Here is a 19,065-nt window from a genome sequence, read left to right as displayed (position 1 = left end):
AAAATCTAAATTTGCTCCTAAGACTGTAGAAGGCTTTTTACTAGGATATGATTCAAACACAAGGGCATATAGAGTCTTTAACAAGTCCACTGGACAAGTTGAAGTCTCTTGTGACGTTGTGTTTGATGAGACTAACGGCTCCCAAGTAGAGCAAGTTGATCTTGATGAGATAGGTATTGAAGAGGCTCCGTGCATCGCGCTAAGGAACATGTCCATTGGGGATGTGTGTCCTAAGGAATCCGAAGAGCCTCCAAATGCACAAGATCAACCATCCTCCTCCACGCAAGCATCTCCACCAACTCAAAATGAGGATGAAGCTCAAGTTGATGAAGTAGAAGATCAAGCAAATGAGTCACCTCAAGATGACGGCAATGATCAAGGGGGAGATGCAAATGATCAAGACAAGGAGGATGAAGAGCAAAGGCCGCCACACCCAAGAGTCCACCAAGCAATCCAACGAGATCACCCCGTCGACACAATCCTCGGCGACATTCATAAGGGGGTAACTACTAGATCTCGTGTTGCACATTTTTGTGAGCATTACTCTTTTGTTTCCTCTATTGAGCCACACAGGGTAGAGGAAGCACTCCAAGATTCGGATTGGGTGGTGGCAATGCAAGAGGAGCTCAACAACTTCACTAGGAATGAGGTATGGCATTTAGTTCCACGTCCTAACCAAAATGTTGTAGGAACCAAATGGGTTTTCCGCAACAAGCAAGACGAGCATGGTGTGGTGACAAGGAACAAAGCTCGACTTGTGGCCAAGGGATACTCCCAAGTCGAAGGTTTGGATTTCGGTGAAACCTATGCACCCGTAGCTAGGCTTGAGTCAATTCGCATATTATTGGCCTATGCTACTTACCATGGCTTTAAGCTTTATCAAATGGACGTGAAAAGTGCCTTCCTCAATGGACCGATCAAGGAAGAGGTCTATGTTGAGCAACCTCCTGGCTTTGAAGATAGTGAGTACCCTAACCATGTCTATAAACTCTCTAAGGCGCTTTATGGGCTCAAGCAAGCCCCAAGAGCATGGTATGAATGCCTTAGAGATTTCCTTATCGCTAATGGCTTCAAAGTCGGAAAGGTCGATCCTACTTTATTCACTAAAACTCTTGAAAATGACTTGTTTGTATGCCAAATATATGTTGATGATATTATATTTGGGTCTACTAACGAGTCTACATGTGAAGAATTTAGTAGGATCATGACACAAAAATTCGAGATGTCTATGATGGGGGAGTTGAAGTACTTCTTGGGATTTCAAGTGAAGCAACTCCAAGAGGGCACCTTCATTAGCCAAACAAAGTATACTCAAGACATTCTAAACAAGTTTGGGATGAAGGATGCCAAGCCCATCAAGACACCCATGGGAACTAATGGGCATCTCGACCTCGACGAAGGAGGTAAATCCGTCGATCAAAAGGTATATCGGTCGATGATAGGTTCTTTACTCTATTTATGTGCATCTCGACCGGATATTATGCTTTCCGTATGCATGTGTGCAAGATTTCAAGCCGACCCTAAGGAAGCTCACCTTACGGCCGTAAAACGAATCTTGAGATATTTGGCTTATACTCCTAAGTTTGGGCTTTGGTATCCTAGGGGATCCACATTTGATTTGATTGGTTATTCGGATGCCGATTGGGCGGGGTGTAAAATCAATAGGAAGAGCACATCAGGGACTTGCCAGTTCTTGGGAAGGTCCTTGGTGTCTTGGGCTTCAAAGAAGCAAAATTCGGTCGCTCTTTCCACCGCCGAAGCCGAGTACATTGCCGCAGGCCATTGTTGCGCGCAATTGCTTTGGATGAGGCAAACCCTGCGGGACTACGGTTACAAATTAACCAAAGTCCCTTTGCTATGTGATAATGAGAGTGCAATCAAGATGGCGGATAATCCCGTCGAACATAGCCGCACTAAACACATAGCCATTCGGTATCATTTTCTTAGGGATCACCAACAAAAGGGAGATATCGAGATTTCTTACATTAATACTAAAGATCAATTAGCCGATATCTTTACCAAGCCTCTTGATGAACAAACTTTTAACAAACTTAGGCATGAGCTAAATATTCTTGATTCTAGGAATTTCTTTTGTTGACTTGCACATATAGCTCATTTATATACCTTTGATCATGTCTCTTTCATATGCTATGACTAATGTGTTTTCAAGTCCATTTCAAACCAAGTCATAGGTGTATTGAAAGGGAATTGGAGTCTTCGGCGAAGACAAAGGCTTCCACTCCGTAACTCATCCTTCGCCGTCGCTCCGAGCCACTCTCCATCTTTGGGGAGAGAGCAAAAGGACTTCGTCTTTGGTATAATCTTAACTCATTTATTTATGACCAAAGGGGAAGAAAGTACTTAGAGGGCTCTAATGATTCCGTTTTTGGCGATTCATGCCAAAGGGGGAGAGAGTATGAGCCCAAAGCAAAAGGACCGCACCACCACCAATTTCAAAAAAACTTAGTTTTTCAAAGAGTATTTTCAATTGGTATCCTATTGTGTTCAAAAGGGGGAGAAAGTAGTATTTCAAAAATGATATATCAAAACCCTCTTGAACACTAAGAGGAGGATCTCATTCAGGGGGAGTTTTGTTTAGTCAAAGGAAAAGCATTTGAAACAGGGGGAGAAAATTTCAAATCTTGAAAATGCTTCATAAAATCGTATTCATTTACCTTTGACTTCTTGCAAAAGAACTTTGAAAAGGATTTACAAAATAGTTTGCAAAAACAAAACATGTGGTGCAAGCGTGGTCCAAAATGTCAAAAACAAAGGAACGATCCATGCATATCTTGTAAGTATTTATATTGGCTCAATTCCAAGCAACCTTTGCACTTACATTATGCAAACTAGTTCAATTATGCACTTCTATATTTGCTTTGGTTTGTGTTGGCATCAATCACCAAAAAGGGGGAGATTGAAAGGGAATTAGGCTTACACCTAGTTCCTAAATAATTTTGGTGGTTGAATTGCCCAACACAAATAGTTGGACTAACTAGTTTGCTCTAGTGTATAAGTTATACAGGTGCCAAAGGTTCACAACAAGCCAATTAAAAATGACCAAGTATTGGATTCAACAAAGGAGCAAAGGGGCAACTGAAGGCACCTCTGGTCTGGGGCACCGGACTGTCCGGTGTACACCAGACAGTGTCCGGTGCACCACCGGACAGTGTCCGGTGCACCAGAGGACGCCAACTCGAACTTGCCACCTTCGGGAATCTCCAGAGGCACTCCGATATAATTCACCGGACTGTCCGGTGTACACCGGACAGTGTCCGGTGCTCCAAAGAAGAGCGGCCTCCGGAACTCGCCAGCCTCGGGAAAACACAGCGACTGCTCCGCTATAATTCACCGGACATGTCCGGTGTACACCGGACTGTCCGGTTAACCAGCAGAGCAACGACTACTTCGCGCCAACGGTCACCTGCAGGCGCATTCAATGCGCGCCAGAGGCGCGCAGAAGTCAGGCACGCCCATACTGGCGCACCGGACATTGAACAGTACATGTCCGGTGTACACCGGACATCCAGGCGGGCCCAGAAGACAGAAGCTCCAACGGTCGGAATCCAACGGCATTGGTGACGTGGCTGGCGCACCGGACATGTCCGGTGTACACCTGACTGTCCGGTGCACCATACGACAGTCAGCCCCACCAAACGGCTAGTTTGGTGGTTGGGGCTATAAATACCCCAACCACCCCACCATTCAAAGCATCCAAGTTTTCCAGCTTCCAACCACTATACAAGAGCTAGCATTCATTGCAAAGCACACCAAAAGAGATCAAATCCTCTCCCAACTCCACACAAAGGCTTAGTGACTAGAGAGAGTGATTTGTAGTGTTCATTTGAGCTCTTGCGCTTGGATCGCTTCTTTTCTTTCGCATTCTTTCTTGTGATCAAACACTCACTTGTAATTGAGGCAAGAGACACCAATTGTGTGGTGGTCCTTGCGGGAAGTTTGATTCCCAAGTGATTTGAGAAGAGAAGCTCACTCGGTCCGAGGGACCGTTTGAGAGAGGGAAGGGTTGAAAGAGACCCGGCCTTTGTGGCCTCCTCAACGGGGAGTAGGTTTGCGAGAACCGAACCTCGGTAAAACAAATCCGCGCGTCACACTCTTCATTTGCTTGCGATTTGTTTTCCACCCTCTCTCGCGGACTCGTTGTTTATTTCTAACGCTAACTCGGCTTGTAGTTGTGTTCATATTTGTAAATTTCAGTTTCGCCCTATTCACCCCCCCCCCTCTAGGCGACTATCAGTAATCAAGGACAAGGTAAATACAAAGCTAGTAAATCTTTAGGTTTCAACTAAGTAATGCGGGACAATGAATTATGAAGTAAATAGGACATGATGGGTTAGAGGACACTTGCCTTCACCAGGTTGCTGCTCAGGGAAGTGTCTGGCAACACACTCAAGAACCACAGACTGCTTGTTGTCTATGCAAAGCAATCATTCATTCAACACATTTGGGAAATGATAAAGGAATAGTACACCAAACATGTGCAATCAAGTGAACACAAGTTCAATAGAAAAGTACAAACACCAGAGTGAAATCTAGATTCTAGGGTAGATAAATACACCTAGGGGTTTGTGGTTCTCTAAGTACTGCTTATCTCAATGGATTACATAACTTACTATAATCATCTTAATGGATTATTAAAATTATACTAGGGATGGGTTCATACATTACATGACACTAACTTGACAAAGTTAATCACTTGATTATCATTAGTGTTTCCCTTTTTATTTCTTTTTGAATAATAAACCATTATTTTAAATGCACCTATAGACTAGACATAAAATTAAGACATGCAGACAGTGAAAGGTACTAATTTTAATAAATAAAGAATAATTTTATAAACATTTTTCAATTTAAACCACCCAATTTGGAGTTCATATGCAAAATATATGAAATAAACAAGTTTTGGAATTCAAAATACAAAATTACACCAATTTATGTGATAAAAATAAAGTCCAGGGGCTACTCCATAAGAAACCAGGGGCCTGCGCGCAAGAACACATGACTACAGGTTATTTTCTAAAAAGTCAAGGGTCTCTTTAACAAAAAGACCACGCGAAGGGGTACGATGCATTCTCAGCCATCCGATCACAGATCGACGACCAAGATCAACCCCGAGCGCGAGCGCGGACTGGCAGGCAGGCCAGGGGCGTCAGCGGCGCTGGGATAGGGCTGGCTGACCGGCCGGGCCCAACTGCAGGGGCACGGGCGAGGGCGTGCACCCGAGCGGCCAGATCCCCATCGGACGACTAGGATCAGATCTGGTTTATTTAAAGCCGGGCCATTAGATCTCAAATGGACGCTTGAGATCTGATGGTGAGCTCAGGCTGGGTTACTGGGCTGCCAGTGGCGCCACCGCCCGATTCTATGGTGGAGTTTCGTTGGAAGCGAGGGCGCGGCCAAGCCAGGGGTCCTAGGGCGCTAGGAAGGGCACGGGCGGTTTCAGGGTGACACGGCGAACGCGGCCGTGGGCACGACACCGGCGCAGAGACACTGGATGGTGGCGGTCTACGGCGTCGTGGCCTAACGGTGGCGCTAGCCTACTCTGGCGAGGAATTGTGCGAGCACCGAGGCAGGGAATGGGAAATCAGTGGCATGGGGAGGTGGGTTACCTCGAGAGAAGGCTTTGGGGCGCTTGAGCGACTGCGAGAACAGCGAAGCCTCGGGTCGATGATGTCAGCGACACGGCTGCACGGTGGGGAGTCCGGTGAGCGCGAGCAGAGAGGAGTAGAGGGGGAAAGGCCAAATCGAGGGGTGTCCAGAGTTGCTGGCGCGGAGGCAGAGCTCAACGGGGCAACAGACACGATATAGGTTCAACGGCGTCCACTGAACGGACCTGAGATCATGGTGCACGGTGATGGCTCTTCTGGGGCGCGCGTTGTGCGAGGGAGGGGTGCGACAGCTCTACAGAGGGGCGCTACTGGGCGAGGGGAGTGAGTGAGTGGGGCGCGACCTCAAAAAAGGGGGGTCGGGCGTGTGGGAAGGTGGTCGTGAGAAGCGCGACGTTGGTGCGTCCACGGCGCTGTGTGCAGGCGAGAGGTTAGGGAAAAGAAGGGGCTGACGGGTGGGGTTCGCGAGCCAGCGAGAGAGGATTTGCAACGGGCGGTCGTGCTAACAGGGCGGGCTCACCGGACAGTGGGAGGAAGCGGGCGCGCGAGCGAGGTGGTTGGCACCGACAAGTTGGCCCCATCGGGCAAAGGGGGAGAGGGAGTGAGGGCACGCGGGCGAGCGCTGACAGGCGGGACCTGGTTGTCAGAGTGATGCGGGCGCATGCGCGCGGGGCTAACTGGGCTGGTTTGGGACGTCTTGGGCTAAAATGGTTTTTTCCATTTTCTTCTGAATTTCCAATTGCTTTTCTTTTTTATTTTCTCTAGGGATTCAAATTAAATGAAACCACAATTCAAGTTCAAATCATTCAAACATGTGCATCAAACAAAAAGAATAATCTAGGCTCACCATGATGCAAATATTCATATATACCCTAGGTTTTAACATTCCCAAGAAACAAAATAATACATCTCTCCCATAAATAACCCAAAATCCTATTATAGAGTATATAAAAGAAAAATTATAGAGGTGAGAAAAGGAGTAACACCTGAATTTGCTAGGTACTAGAGAAGAAATTTTATACCCCCAAATTCAGGGTATTACACATGACGACAAGGGTGATAGACAAGATCCTTCTCAAATTTCAACTTGGGAAATCCTTGGTCAGGTCAAGTGAGCTCAGTCTACACAAAAGATCGAAGCTCAAGTGACCTAGCCTCCTATGCCACTTCCAAAGAGAAGAGGAAGATCCTACCAACAAACATCGAGAAGGGCTAGAAGAATGTGAAAAATCAACACTAAAAACTCAACCAAAAGGGAAAATCTGACAAACAAGATCCCCACGGGCATCCAAAACCCGAGACAAGCCCTTTTTAAAGCGCACTTCATAGTCATCCTCAAGGAGTTGCGAAATAGAAAGCTGATTGAAATGCAAATTTGAAACCAAAGCAACATCCTTGAGAACAAAACTCTCGTTCAATCGAATGGAGCCACGAGAAATTACCTTAATGTATTCCTTACCAATCATGGGGTCGAGGCTAGAGAACCATTTTTTGCTTTCGGTCATGTGGCACGAACAAACGGAATCCATGAGCCATATGTTCTCTAGGCCTCTATCCTACATCTATAGTAAGACATGGGGTGAGAAAATGGCACATCATTGGGGTTAGGATATTGATAAGGAAACCAGTGCTGCGACATTTGCCCCTGAAAAGTGTTAGGAAAAACACTAGTCTTCCCTAGTCCCATGGGGGGATAGCGATCACCACAAGAAGGAAAATGTGGTCCGCTGGGGAAGTAAGAACCAAAGCCACTACCACGGGGTCCTTGACCATATGGCACATGACCAACACCCCGTTGGGCACGACCACCACGTGGTCTCTCCTCCTGAGGCCTAGCAGCAAGAGTAAAAGCACCTCTAAGTGATTAACACCATGCTCGACTCAGGATGTCTCTAAACAGACTGAGCATGAACACCATGCGAAGGGCGGTTCATGTTCTTCCTGCTCGACTTAGAAACCCACCGCTCATCTCTCTTCCTCCTAAAGCAAAAAGAAGCCTGATGTCCATCCCTCTTACAATACTCACAATGGAACCTCACCTCTCTCTTGGGTGGATTTTGCTTGTGGGAGGGGGCTTTCCTTTTCGATGGCTGAGAGGCTCTAGGAAGGGGACCACTAGAAATGTTGTGAAGGGTGTCAAGTGTGTTCCTGAGATGGTAAGGTTTTGGAGTTCACACTTGTTTCTGTGGAGAGGCTCTCATAGGCTCCTCAATCACTCCATTTTTCACAGTAGGGGTGGCATTTTTAGGTGGAGTGAACTTGACAAGCTTGGGGTGGCTAAAAGTTTCTCTGAGGGTTTCAGGCCACTGCACTCACCAACCTTACCAAAACAAGCGACACTCACATCCTTAGCAGCGCCTAACACTGGTCCATTAGTTCCCCTCTTGAACTAACTGACCATCATGCTCAACTAGGGCTCACTGAATGACACCCAGCTCAAGACAGATTGAAGGTATGTGTTTTTTCCTCGATTCTTGTCTTGTCATGTCTGTAGGACTCAAGAGCACACTACAAACCCTCATAGAGTGCACACTGCACAGGTGCAGGGGCACTCACTGAGCTAGACATATCAAGCAAGGCTATCCTAGCGACTCTCTCTGCTAGCTCAATTTGCAAGCCAGGACAAACAATACACACAACCAACAAGCTAAACATCGATCTCAACTCATTGCACTCATTTAGCAAGGTGGCGTACTTGGTCTGCAAAGTGGTGATGTCCGACATGTGAAGAGCACACTTATCACATTCAGTCTCGTCGGACACCACGACTGAAGCTCGAGCAGACTCAAGTTCCCTAAGCGTGCTCTCATACTTGGATCTAAACTCTCCTCTCACGAGTAGCCTGCCTAAGCAACTTATCTTGACTCGCTAATGCAGCGTTTAGCTCTTCTACCTTAGCGACGAGATCATTTGTGCTTGTATTTTTTTTTCTTAAATATTTTTTTGCATAATTAGTTAAGTTTTTAAAGTTTTTTAAATAAAATCACTAAATAAATAACCTTAGATCGCTATTTATAACATGAAAAAGATCCAATTTAGAATTTACCACTCTTGACTGTTGCAGTGTTACGGTCGTCCGATGTTTATTTCTGAACTACAAAACTAGTTTTTTTCGCCTCTCTCATTCTCTCAACTTTTAAAGCTGCTCGTTTTTGCATATTTTGGTAGAGTTGATGATGTGACACTATGTCAAAAGAGGTGAATCGAACTAAGTTGAAAGTTTAGGAAGGTAAACATGACTATTTTTCAGAAATATCTAAAAATTACATAAAAATATTTTCAAACAATATTAAAAAAAATACATAAAAAAATAAAAACCTCTATTTTTATTTAATCTTAAATAATCCATAAAAAATTTTATCCTAGAAAATTACGAAACTACTTTTAGATGTTTTCTAAAATCATGCTTTATAAAATAAGTACCAATTATAATAGATAGGGATGAATTCTAGTAGCAAATAAGTACCAAAATCTATACTACTTATTAAGAAGGTAAGAGTAGTCTGCCGTTCTGCCCTAACCCGTTCCGCGCGCAGAAAAAAAAATAAAACTGTGGCTACTCAGGGATCGAACCTTGGATCTATTAAGCAGAATGCCTAGCCTAACACCCTCTAGCCAACGTGACTCATGTTGAATTGCGTACAACTTCAACTAAGACGTCTTTTGTGTTTAACCCATTGTCCACTCTGAATACTCACTGAGTCTAGATAAACATTTATAGCTTGGCCTCTTATCATTCTGGAATTTGGGACGCAGTCCAGAAAATAAAGAAAATAGGGAAAAGGAGTTTAGAAATTGATTTTTAGTTTAAAAATAATTGCAGAAACTCATTTAATTCATGGAAATTTCATATTAAATCCAAATGAGTTCATTCCAATTTCTATAATTCTATAATATTATTTTTTATCACATAATACCTCTGTTTTGTCATGAAAACAACAATAAAATTGATTTCCTAATTAATCATATATCAAATACATAAAAACTTTGGAAATTCGTAACTTCCCCATTTTAATTCCAAATTGAACCGTTCCAGTTGTGTTAGTCTCGTATGAATATTTACTACGCAGTAACAACATTGATTATACCATGTTTCATACTTTTATAATTAGATATTTATTTATCCTATGTTAATTGGGTTAATCTATGTCTATTGGATTAATTTATTTAATATATTAATATAGTATTCTAACTTTATGGTTATACGATGTTTGACCATTAGTCTTGCAAACACACACTTACCTTTTTGTTTAAGCAAAAGCGTATGGTGGTACGTGTCCGATGACTAACGATGTACGAGGGAATTTCTTCTGGTATGTGTGAAACGTGCTCTCCAATAATGAGAACATGCAAATCGTGACATATATCGAAGTCTACATGATACTGATGGTTGCAATGTAGTGGTGAAACAGATAGATTATAAATAACAAAATTTATGTATGGTCAGAATCACAAATTGATTATGAAACATTTTCTCATAACGGTATAACACATATTTTGTATATAAGTTATCGTAGTATACTGGTATTATATATTTCCGTTGCAACGCACGGGCATTCAACTATGATTGATATAGGCATATAGAAACAGTAATCTCTACTAACTATTAAGAACTTACTGTAGATTGCCCCCGCCTCCCTACGCCCGCCCACCCGCACGCCGCAAACCTGCAAACCCCGCCGCGACCAAGGCGAACCGTCCTCCCGCCCGCACACCGCAAGCCCGCAAATCTCGTCGTGACCATGGCGATCCGCCCTCCCGCGCCGCCCTACCGCCTGCACGCCGCAATCCCGCCCGCCCGACGCATGCCGCACGCCCACCTAGCGCGACCCGTGGAACCCTGCAATCGCCCCTGAACCAGCCCAAAGCGAGACCGGAGGGGCACGAGCGCCACCGCCTTGATCCCGCCCGCTCCTCCCCAAATCTCCTCGCCATTGTCACCGCCATGCCCGGATTCACGCCCTGCTCGCCCAGATCCGACCGTGACTTTGATTTCCCAACCGACGCAGGCGCTTGCTGGTGTGGTTTGCTGATCAAAATGGGGATGGTGGCGGGCTCGCACAACTGCAACGAGTTAGTCATGATCCGCCATGACGGCGATGCGCCGGGCCCGGTACATCCAGCCAATCCAGTGCCGCCCGGTACATCCAGCCAATCCAGCCAATCCAGTGCCAAATCGACAATAGGTAATGATATACTGTTCATGTTTCGCTGTCTTGGAGATCCAGTGAAATGGAGCCTCAGATTGTTTAGATCCCTGTGTTTACCCAAGCCTCAACAATTCCTTGTCATAATTACCATGGACCGACGGTGAATTAGATCCTTCTTTGCCATGCTGTAGTGTGCCTTTGTTTATGACTACTACACCATTGAATTAGTTCATCTTATGTAAATTCGAAATTACCTTCCTGGCATTTTGATCTTAGCCTCGACTTCAAGACTAATAGACACTTGATCACATGTTGATTTTTACAGTCTGTTGCTCACCAGTAAAGTGCATGAGTCACTGAGGTGTCCTCTAATGCTAAATTTCTGATTGCATGTGTGCTGACTTTGTCGTTATCTCGCTAATGCAGGCTAAGCCCACAAAGAGTGCGAATGGGCAGGTCTGCCAGATTTGTGGTGACTCTATAGGTGCTTCAGCCACTGGCGATGTCTTTGTTGCCTGCAATGAGTGTGCCTTCCCTGTCTGCCGCCCATGCTATGAGTATGAGCGCGAGGGGAACCAATGCTGCCCCCAGTGCAAGACTAGATACAAGAGACAATAATGTTGGTTTCCTGGCAACTTCTTTGAGTGTGTGTAACTTGTATGAAGCTAGCATGACGGAGTTCACATCACATGCTTACTTTACGTGAATAAAAGGTTCCAGGCTTGCAGCATAGTGGATATGCCTTATGATAATGACATTCGACAGCCTAGATTAAGCCATCTACTTCATTTTATTCTCTATAACAGTAATTAACGAATTCTTCTTACTTCCTCTGCACCTACAACTACGACGGTAAGCGACCACGCCCCTCGTTCCAAGATGAATCTGACATGCAATCTTGTGCTCATGGTCGTCATGCGTCGTTTTTTCTGTTTCGTCAGGGGACTACAAGGACAAGGATGGTGTCAAGGGCCTGTGCGTCGTGGGCACCATCAACAACTGTACCTCCCAGCTCCCCACCTATGGGAGATCTTCTCCCCCATAATGTAATGTCGCTACTCTGCTACTCGTATGTGCATGCTCCAATTCTGCAAAGTTTTGGACAATTTGTCATTAACAGTCATGAATGTTGCTTTTATGCAGTGCAGATAATATAACACAAGCACTCATGTTCCTCTCGCACTTCATCAGAGACATACACTAGGTAGTACAAACCGCACGCAAGGTTTGATGTGCTCTATTTGGTGTGTTTGATCAGATCAACAATGTGGCTGATCGCTCATGCTACTGACTGCTAACACAACTACTACCTGTACTCCATAGCCACTTCACTCCGACAAAGGAGGGAACACCGTCGACTTCCACTGGTACGCAAGGAAGACTGTTTTACACTATGTACGTACGTCAAATACTAGACATCATCAGTCATGATCTTGAAATCAATAGGAACCTGGATGCTAGGGCATGCTCTGTTTTGTTCACTAATTGCCCGGTTTGGAATGCCAGCATCATCTAGCCGACTAAAGACGACTTCTATGGAGACAGCGTAGCCGGTTACATTGACACACTGAAGAAAAACATAATGATATGGAACTAGGATAAGAGTTTTCTATAGATAGAGAGAAAGAGAGAAGCTAAATGTTAATTATTCAGACCTTTATTCGCTCGGTAGCACAGAGAATGGTCGGAGAAGTGTCCAGCTGGGAAGCATGCGGCAAGAACCAGACTGTATGTCCAGATATGTATATATGCTTTGCTTCACATTCAGATTTTTTGTGCTTGGGCATTTAATTGATCTTTGTATGTTGTTGCATCGAGTGTTTTTTCGTTGATTAATACAGTAATTTTCATAATTTTCTTTATGTTTCAAATCCTTCGTAAAGTGAGATTACTCTCTGAGTTTTTGACTGGTTATAAATAAATATCGCAAGATATGCGTCTGAGAACATCATTGCATCATGCCACTGGGCATACAAGGGTGCTGAGGAAGACCCAACCCTAGAAGGTACTACTAATACTAGCACATTACTTTTTTAACTAAGGTAATGCCTACATTCCTGTTCTGTAGTATGCACACCGAATTTGTATTGTTGTCGTACTATTGATGCATGATTTTAACTTGAGGGGGCAAGAATATGCTAATTAATTTGTGTTTATGTTCTTGGTGCAAATCCCTATTTCTTATAAATCTTATCTCTACTATTCCATTCACCTCTCTCTCCTCTCCCACATTTAAACGGTAAAAATCTAAAATTATGCAAAAATAAAGATTAATAATTTGTGAGTCGTGGCAACGCACGAGCACCTGACTATGTTTGGTTAATGCATGTCTGATTTCTGTTGACGAGTGTTTCAAACAACAGCTGTAGGTTTGGGGCAGCCAACTTGTGTAGGCATTGGTGGTGACCCGTTCAATATCACATATACACATTTTGAGATTAAGGCCTCATATTTTAAGCAAAAGCCTTCCTTTTTTAAATCTATTATGAAATATCTTGTCATGGATTTTGTACTTTGCTCTGTGGAATTAATCCCTTATCTGGCATTATCTGGTACTTGAATACTTAAAATGTATTTTTTTAATTCCAAATGCTACATACATATGTTTTTCAGTCAACACAACTCCATCTCATTTTGTAGTTTTCTTAGTGTTCAATATTATTTGGATTCTATTAAGTCAGAAATAGCAAAGATAACATAGAAAGGTGGACTTCCAAATGCAGAAGCAATTGGAAAATTGTACATCTTATGCAACTTGATCGAACTGTTATATTTTAGATCTTTTGTTTAGCATTTTTTAATCCACATGTATTTCTCTATCATATAAAACTCTATATTAATTCTTTAAAATAATTTATATGAATTTGATAATGTTTGTCACAACTCACACGAATTCGGTATACCATAATGAATTGATGGTTGAGAGACTATGCACGAGGCATGCAAATTAACAAGACTCGTACAAGCGTCGAACAGTGTGCTGATGATGATCAGAGACACAAGGGCAGCACATGATCAGGTCTTAACATGTTTAACTTCCGTACATGCTTTTCTCTAGATCTCCAAGGAAGAAGAAGATCCGGTCAGATATATATCGATGCTCATTCCAACGTACATAAGCTATCAATGGTATTATATGTTCCCGTTGCAACGCACAGACACACAACTAGTAAGTTCATAAAGATTAAACAATTTTCTGTTCTGTACCATATGATCGAGCATGATTTTAGAAAAGAAAAGGTTTCATAATTTTCCGAGTCAGAAAAATCTAAGAATAAACCAAATTTTAGCTTTTTTAATTTCATGATTTGTATTTATACATTTTTGAGAGTTATTTTATGTATTTTTTGATATTTTAGAAAAATAATTCCAAGCCGATTTAGCTCCTGAATTTTTAACTTAGTCTGTTTTATTCTTTGGATGTGGCGCTATATCAGCAGAACTATTATGAAAACCATTCAAAATGCAAAAATAAATTGTTTTAAAAATGGAGAAGATTAAAAAATTGGGTTTACGACAGCTATAAAATGCTGAAGGCACGACGCTACAGCCAGGCTGGGTTGGGCGGTTGGGCCATTTATGTAGGTAGCTCACTTGGGTCCTGGCAGTCACCAGCCCACTGGCCACTGCCCACCACGTTACTCGGTGGCCCAGCCAGCCAAAACCCTTCTCGGCTCTCGCCCAGCCTGACCGGAACGAAACGCTGAGGCAGCATCTTCCCCGCCGTCCTCCGCCGCCTCCCATTTTCACCTTGGCTGCAGCCTGCAACACAATCCTACGCTTCCGACTTCAACGCGCGCCCCTCCCATTTTCACCTAGGTAACGGTCGCATGCTACTTCTTGTTGCTGTTCTTGGGACGGACCTACAGGGATTGGATCAATTAGTTGCGGCCTCTAAGGCTATTAATGTCGTTATGCGAATTGCAAAATGCTGGTCCATGGTAGTAATGGGGTCTTGCGTCGCGTGGATACCACTTCCGGATTTTGTTATTTGTCATATTTGCATGTGAGGTTTGAATGTTGGATTTAGTTTAGGGGTGCCCCGAGCCGGCTCAATTTGTTGTCTGTTCAACATGAATGTGGTTGTGCTGTACGAGGTGTGGAGCTGGAATCGGGTTTCTTTCTGAATTACGACTTAGGAAGGCAGACTTGATTTTGCCGCTGTGGAGTAAAACTCAGAGGCCTGATCTTCTTTCTTATCTCCTACTTTATTCACCATGGCGTGCACATAAATCTAACAAATGAACCCATGGATCCTTGCACAGAGATGGTATATGTGTTTTTCTTGGAAAACCCTGGGTTGGTTTTGGATTCACGGTGTTTTACCTGAGCTTGACTGTAACAGTGAAAACATTTAAATCAATAAATACACATCCTGACCTTAAAAAATATATATACATCCTTATATGTCCTTAAGTGTAGTCCATGATACTGTTTCCAAAACATTCTTGTTTTTCAGCCCTACTCCTTTGTACATAAAGGAAGATGGGAGCATATGCAACGACTGGTATGCAGATGATAGCAACACGCCCTTCCATCCCGGCCTACAGGCAAATACTTGGGTCGACATCAGCACTATCTGCATTTGGAAGGTCAATCTGTTCCAGAACTGGCTTTGCCATCTCTTCTAAAGCCACATCAGCAGGACCACTGGTTTCTTCGAATTGCAAGAGGGTTGTTGTGAGGGCAATGTCGCAGAGAGGTGCCCAAGGACTTCCCATTGATCTCACAGGTAAGCTGAACTAAGATATTCATCCAGAAATTGCAGGTCACTACTGATATATACTTCTAACGGTTTATGTCTTTGCTTATGTACACTTGTGCTTCTGTAAAAAATCGTATGTAAATATCAATCCATCACTTTTGCTCTGTGTTGGTGTACATGATCTGGCAATTTTTTTTATCTATGGGATCTGAACTAATGCACATATTCAATAACTGCAAGTTTTCAGACATCAATTATCTTGCAAGTTTTCAGGTAAAAGAGCATTTATAGCTGGAGTTGCTGATGATAATGGTTATGGTTGGGCAATTGCTAAGGCTCTTGCTGCTGCTGGTGCTGAGATTCTTGTTGGTACATGGGTGCCTGTAAGTTGATCTCATTTGTGTAATTTATCGTACTGGATGTTCTGGCGTAAAATTATTCTGGAGTTATCAAAATTTTGTAGGCGTTGAACATATTTGAGACAAGCTTGAGACGTGGAAAGTTTGATGAATCACGGAAGTGAGTGCATTAACAGTAGTTTGAGGCTTTGAGCATAATTGAAGTTTCCTTTATTCCACTTCAGTGTTTCTTGATCGAACTGATGTTATCCTTTTGACTTTACAGGCTACCTGATGGATCTCTTATGGAGATTGCTAAAGTATATCCACTGGACGCAGTTTATGACACCCCTGAGGATGTTCCTGAAGATGTAATGCTCATCATTTATGATGTTTCTGTTATCATTTTTCTTTCATGCTTTATGAACCTTTTTGTCCCTGTTGCAGGTTAAAGCAAACAAAAGATATGCTGGAGCTTCAAACTGGACTGTTAAGGTTAGTTGCAAATGCAATGTGCCTTTTGCACCCATCAAGCAGCATCAATGCCATGCTATGAACATTTTATTATCCAGTGCTTGATTCCTATCTGTTTAATGTGGTAGGAAGTTGTTGAGACTGTAAAGAATGACTTTGGTAGCATTGATATCCTTGTACACTCTCTCGCCAACGGTCCTGAGGTTAATTTGCATCAAAATCTTTATATTTCTTGTTTTGTTGCCACCATCAGGAGTATTTAGTTGACCTTTTCTTTTATTATCACAAAGGTAACAAAGTCACTGCTTGAGACATCAAGGAGAGGATACCTTGCTGCAATTTCAGCATCTAGTTATTCTTATGTTTCTTTACTTCAACACTTCCTTCCCATAATGAATCCAGGTAATATTGCATACTGATATGCTGTGTCGATATTCTCTTCTGTTCCTATATGTTGACGCCGATTTGGGTGATCCCTTTTTTAGTCAACACTATGATTTTGGCTCAAGACTTTATTTTTGGGTAACTACCCATCTGCTCAAGGTATCATTATATTTAAAGTGAGCAAGGTTTTAGTACTAAGTTTAAGTATTGTACATGTACTTTAGAAAAGGTTGAAAATTCCAGCAGCATACTTTACCTTGTGCTATGTGTGAATTACGAGCCCTATTAGGTTGTTGTGGCAATCTGACATAGTCACATTTAGCCCATACACCTGGTAGTCAGTGTTTGCTTCCTGCTGCACTGGTGTGCGACGAATCCTTCCATGAGGTAGCCCCTTGCCACATCTTTCTCATGTCTTGTATAAACATAGCAAAGAGGAAAAGACAATGTTTGTCAGCTCTTAAAGCTCACCAAACTTGGGGTAAATTAAGGGACCAGCAGTCACTGTTAAGCCAAGCACGAGGCATGTGAAGTTGCCAAACATAGCTTTACATTTGTAACAATACACTATGCCATACTTACCAAAAAATGAAGCCACCGCTCCTAGTATTGTATGTGCCTTGGTGTGGTTAAACACTCTAACATGCTTGTTAAAGTATTTCTTATTCTCGTCGGGTAAGAATTTATTTGTTTTGATATGTTTACCCTTCTTTGACGCTGTTTCACTTTTTAAAAATAATTTGCAGGAGGTGCTAGTATCTCTTTGACCTACATAGCTTCTGAAAGGATAATTCCTGGGTAATTATTTCTTTGTTGATTTCACAGCTAAGCTATCAGCGCTCGTTACTTATGATTGTTTTGGTGATTGCTTTGTAGCTACGGTGGTGGTATGAGTTCAGCAAAAGCAGCTCTTGAGAGTGATACAAGAGTACAAACTTTTCTATGAGATCTCACATGCATTGCCTTATGATGTTCAGTGGTGTTTCCCCATGCATATAATTACTGCCAAGCCTTTTTTCCTATTCAGGTTCTTGCATATGAAGCAGGTCGAAAAGGCAAAATCAGAGTGAACACCATATCAGCAGGTAACTTTTTCTTCTTTTCCTTTTCCAAGAAAGTAAACAAGTCCACTTTAGGAAATCTTGCCGAGCAGAATTTGTATTTGAGAACACTTATATACAAAACTAGAAGATATAAGCTTTAAAGTTTATCTATAATACATATGGGATTTGCAGTTTGTCTGATGCTTTAATAACTTAGCAGCACTTGAATTGTTGTGTGTCATGCTTTGCATCTGTCTCCTTAGGTCCATTGGGAAGCCGAGCAGCAAAAGCCATTGGATTTATCGAGAAGATGATAGAGTATTCTTATGTTAATGCACCACTGCAAAAGGAATTATTGGCAGGTTAAATTTCCTTCTTTCATTTAGGGCTAGTTTGATAACTCTATTTTTCCAAGGGATTCCTATTTGTCCAATGGACTAATTTTTCTTGGGAAAATGGAAATCCCTTTGAAAAATGAGGTTCCCAAACTAGCCCTTATATCTAGTATTTTTCCTGCCTGAAAAGTGGAAAAAAGTAGAGATTTCTTCTTTACTTTCTCTGAAAACGGTTTGCATTACATATCAACAGATGAAGTGGGGAACACGGCAGCATTCCTGGTGTCTCCTTTGGCATCAGCAATCACTGGTTCAACTATTTACGTTGACAATGGGCTCAACACAATGGGACTTGCACTTGACAGCCCCACTTTATCCACATGAGCACATTTCAGCAGAATGCGGCGCAGTTAGGTTTGAATTACGTGCAGGCCTGAGCACGGCAGTCTGGTTTTTTGAATTAATCTGTACGATGCTAGATTTTGCAGGAGATTTCGTTTTTTGTTTTCAATAACTTGGACTATCAGTTGCCTGTTAGAAATAAGAACTGTGATAGGCTGCAGTCTCCTGGTCAATGCAATGCGCTAATCCTGAATTGCGGATTTAGATTTTGCAGGAATCGAGTTTGTTTTGCTGTCAGCTGAAAGTTTTTATAATAAATTTCCGAGGTCTGGGACGTCAGGGTAAATGAGTTGCAACTGTTTTTTGTCTGCTCGCCAATGATGCCAAACAACTTTGAATAATTTCAAAACCTGCACGGTGGCGTGGCTTTGCAAATACTTGAGGGACGTAAATATGCTACTTTTCCATGTATACCGCTCTGGTTGGATGTCATTATTGGAGGGCATAGAATTGAATTGGAGGCATATAAATGAATTGGGTTCAATATCTATTGAATACTTGATTTCATGATTTTAATCCACTGAAGATATTAAAATCAAGGTAACACAAGTTAAATATGTGAATCTTTGTCTTGTTTTAATACTTTTTTCGAAGTGTTATCATGAAAGAC

General features: G+C 42.6%; 1 protein-coding gene across 1 annotated transcript; it reads left to right on the top strand.

Annotated features, from left to right (window-relative positions):
* The first annotated feature begins 14,470 nt into the window (after nt 1–14,470).
* Nucleotides 14,471–18,738, top strand: LOC100192829 (Enoyl-[acyl-carrier-protein] reductase [NADH] chloroplastic). Its single transcript, NM_001138020.2, has 13 exons — nt 14,471–14,593; nt 15,234–15,506; nt 15,753–15,862; nt 15,943–15,998; nt 16,104–16,188; nt 16,265–16,312; nt 16,420–16,494; nt 16,582–16,693; nt 17,422–17,473; nt 17,552–17,603; nt 17,703–17,760; nt 17,982–18,080; nt 18,307–18,738. Exons 2-13 carry the CDS (start codon nt 15,260–15,262, stop codon nt 18,435–18,437), a joined length of 1,125 nt encoding a protein of 374 aa, NP_001131492.2. The 5' UTR covers nt 14,471–14,593; nt 15,234–15,259; the 3' UTR covers nt 18,438–18,738.
* Nucleotides 18,739–19,065: the final 327 nt, after the last annotated feature.

The sequence above is a fragment of the Zea mays genome, chromosome 7, assembly GCF_902167145.1.
Source record: "Zea mays cultivar B73 chromosome 7, Zm-B73-REFERENCE-NAM-5.0, whole genome shotgun sequence".
NCBI classification, from domain to species: Eukaryota; Viridiplantae; Streptophyta; class Magnoliopsida; order Poales; family Poaceae; genus Zea; species Zea mays.
The sequence above is the reverse complement of the archived record's forward strand: the minus strand, read 5'-3'. Positions and strand labels throughout refer to the sequence as shown.

Excerpts from the sequence above, each read along its gene's own strand:
- LOC100192829 (NM_001138020.2), top strand. The coding sequence starts at position 15,260 with ATGGGAGCATATGCAACGACTGGTATGCAGATGATAGCAACACGCCCT. Across the intron at positions 16,313-16,419 it reads CTTCAAACTGGACTGTTAAG|GAAGTTGTTGAGACTGTAAA; the intron begins GTTAGTTGCAAA and ends TTAATGTGGTAG. Across the intron at positions 18,081-18,306 it reads GCAAAAGGAATTATTGGCAG|ATGAAGTGGGGAACACGGCA; the intron begins GTTAAATTTCCT and ends ACATATCAACAG.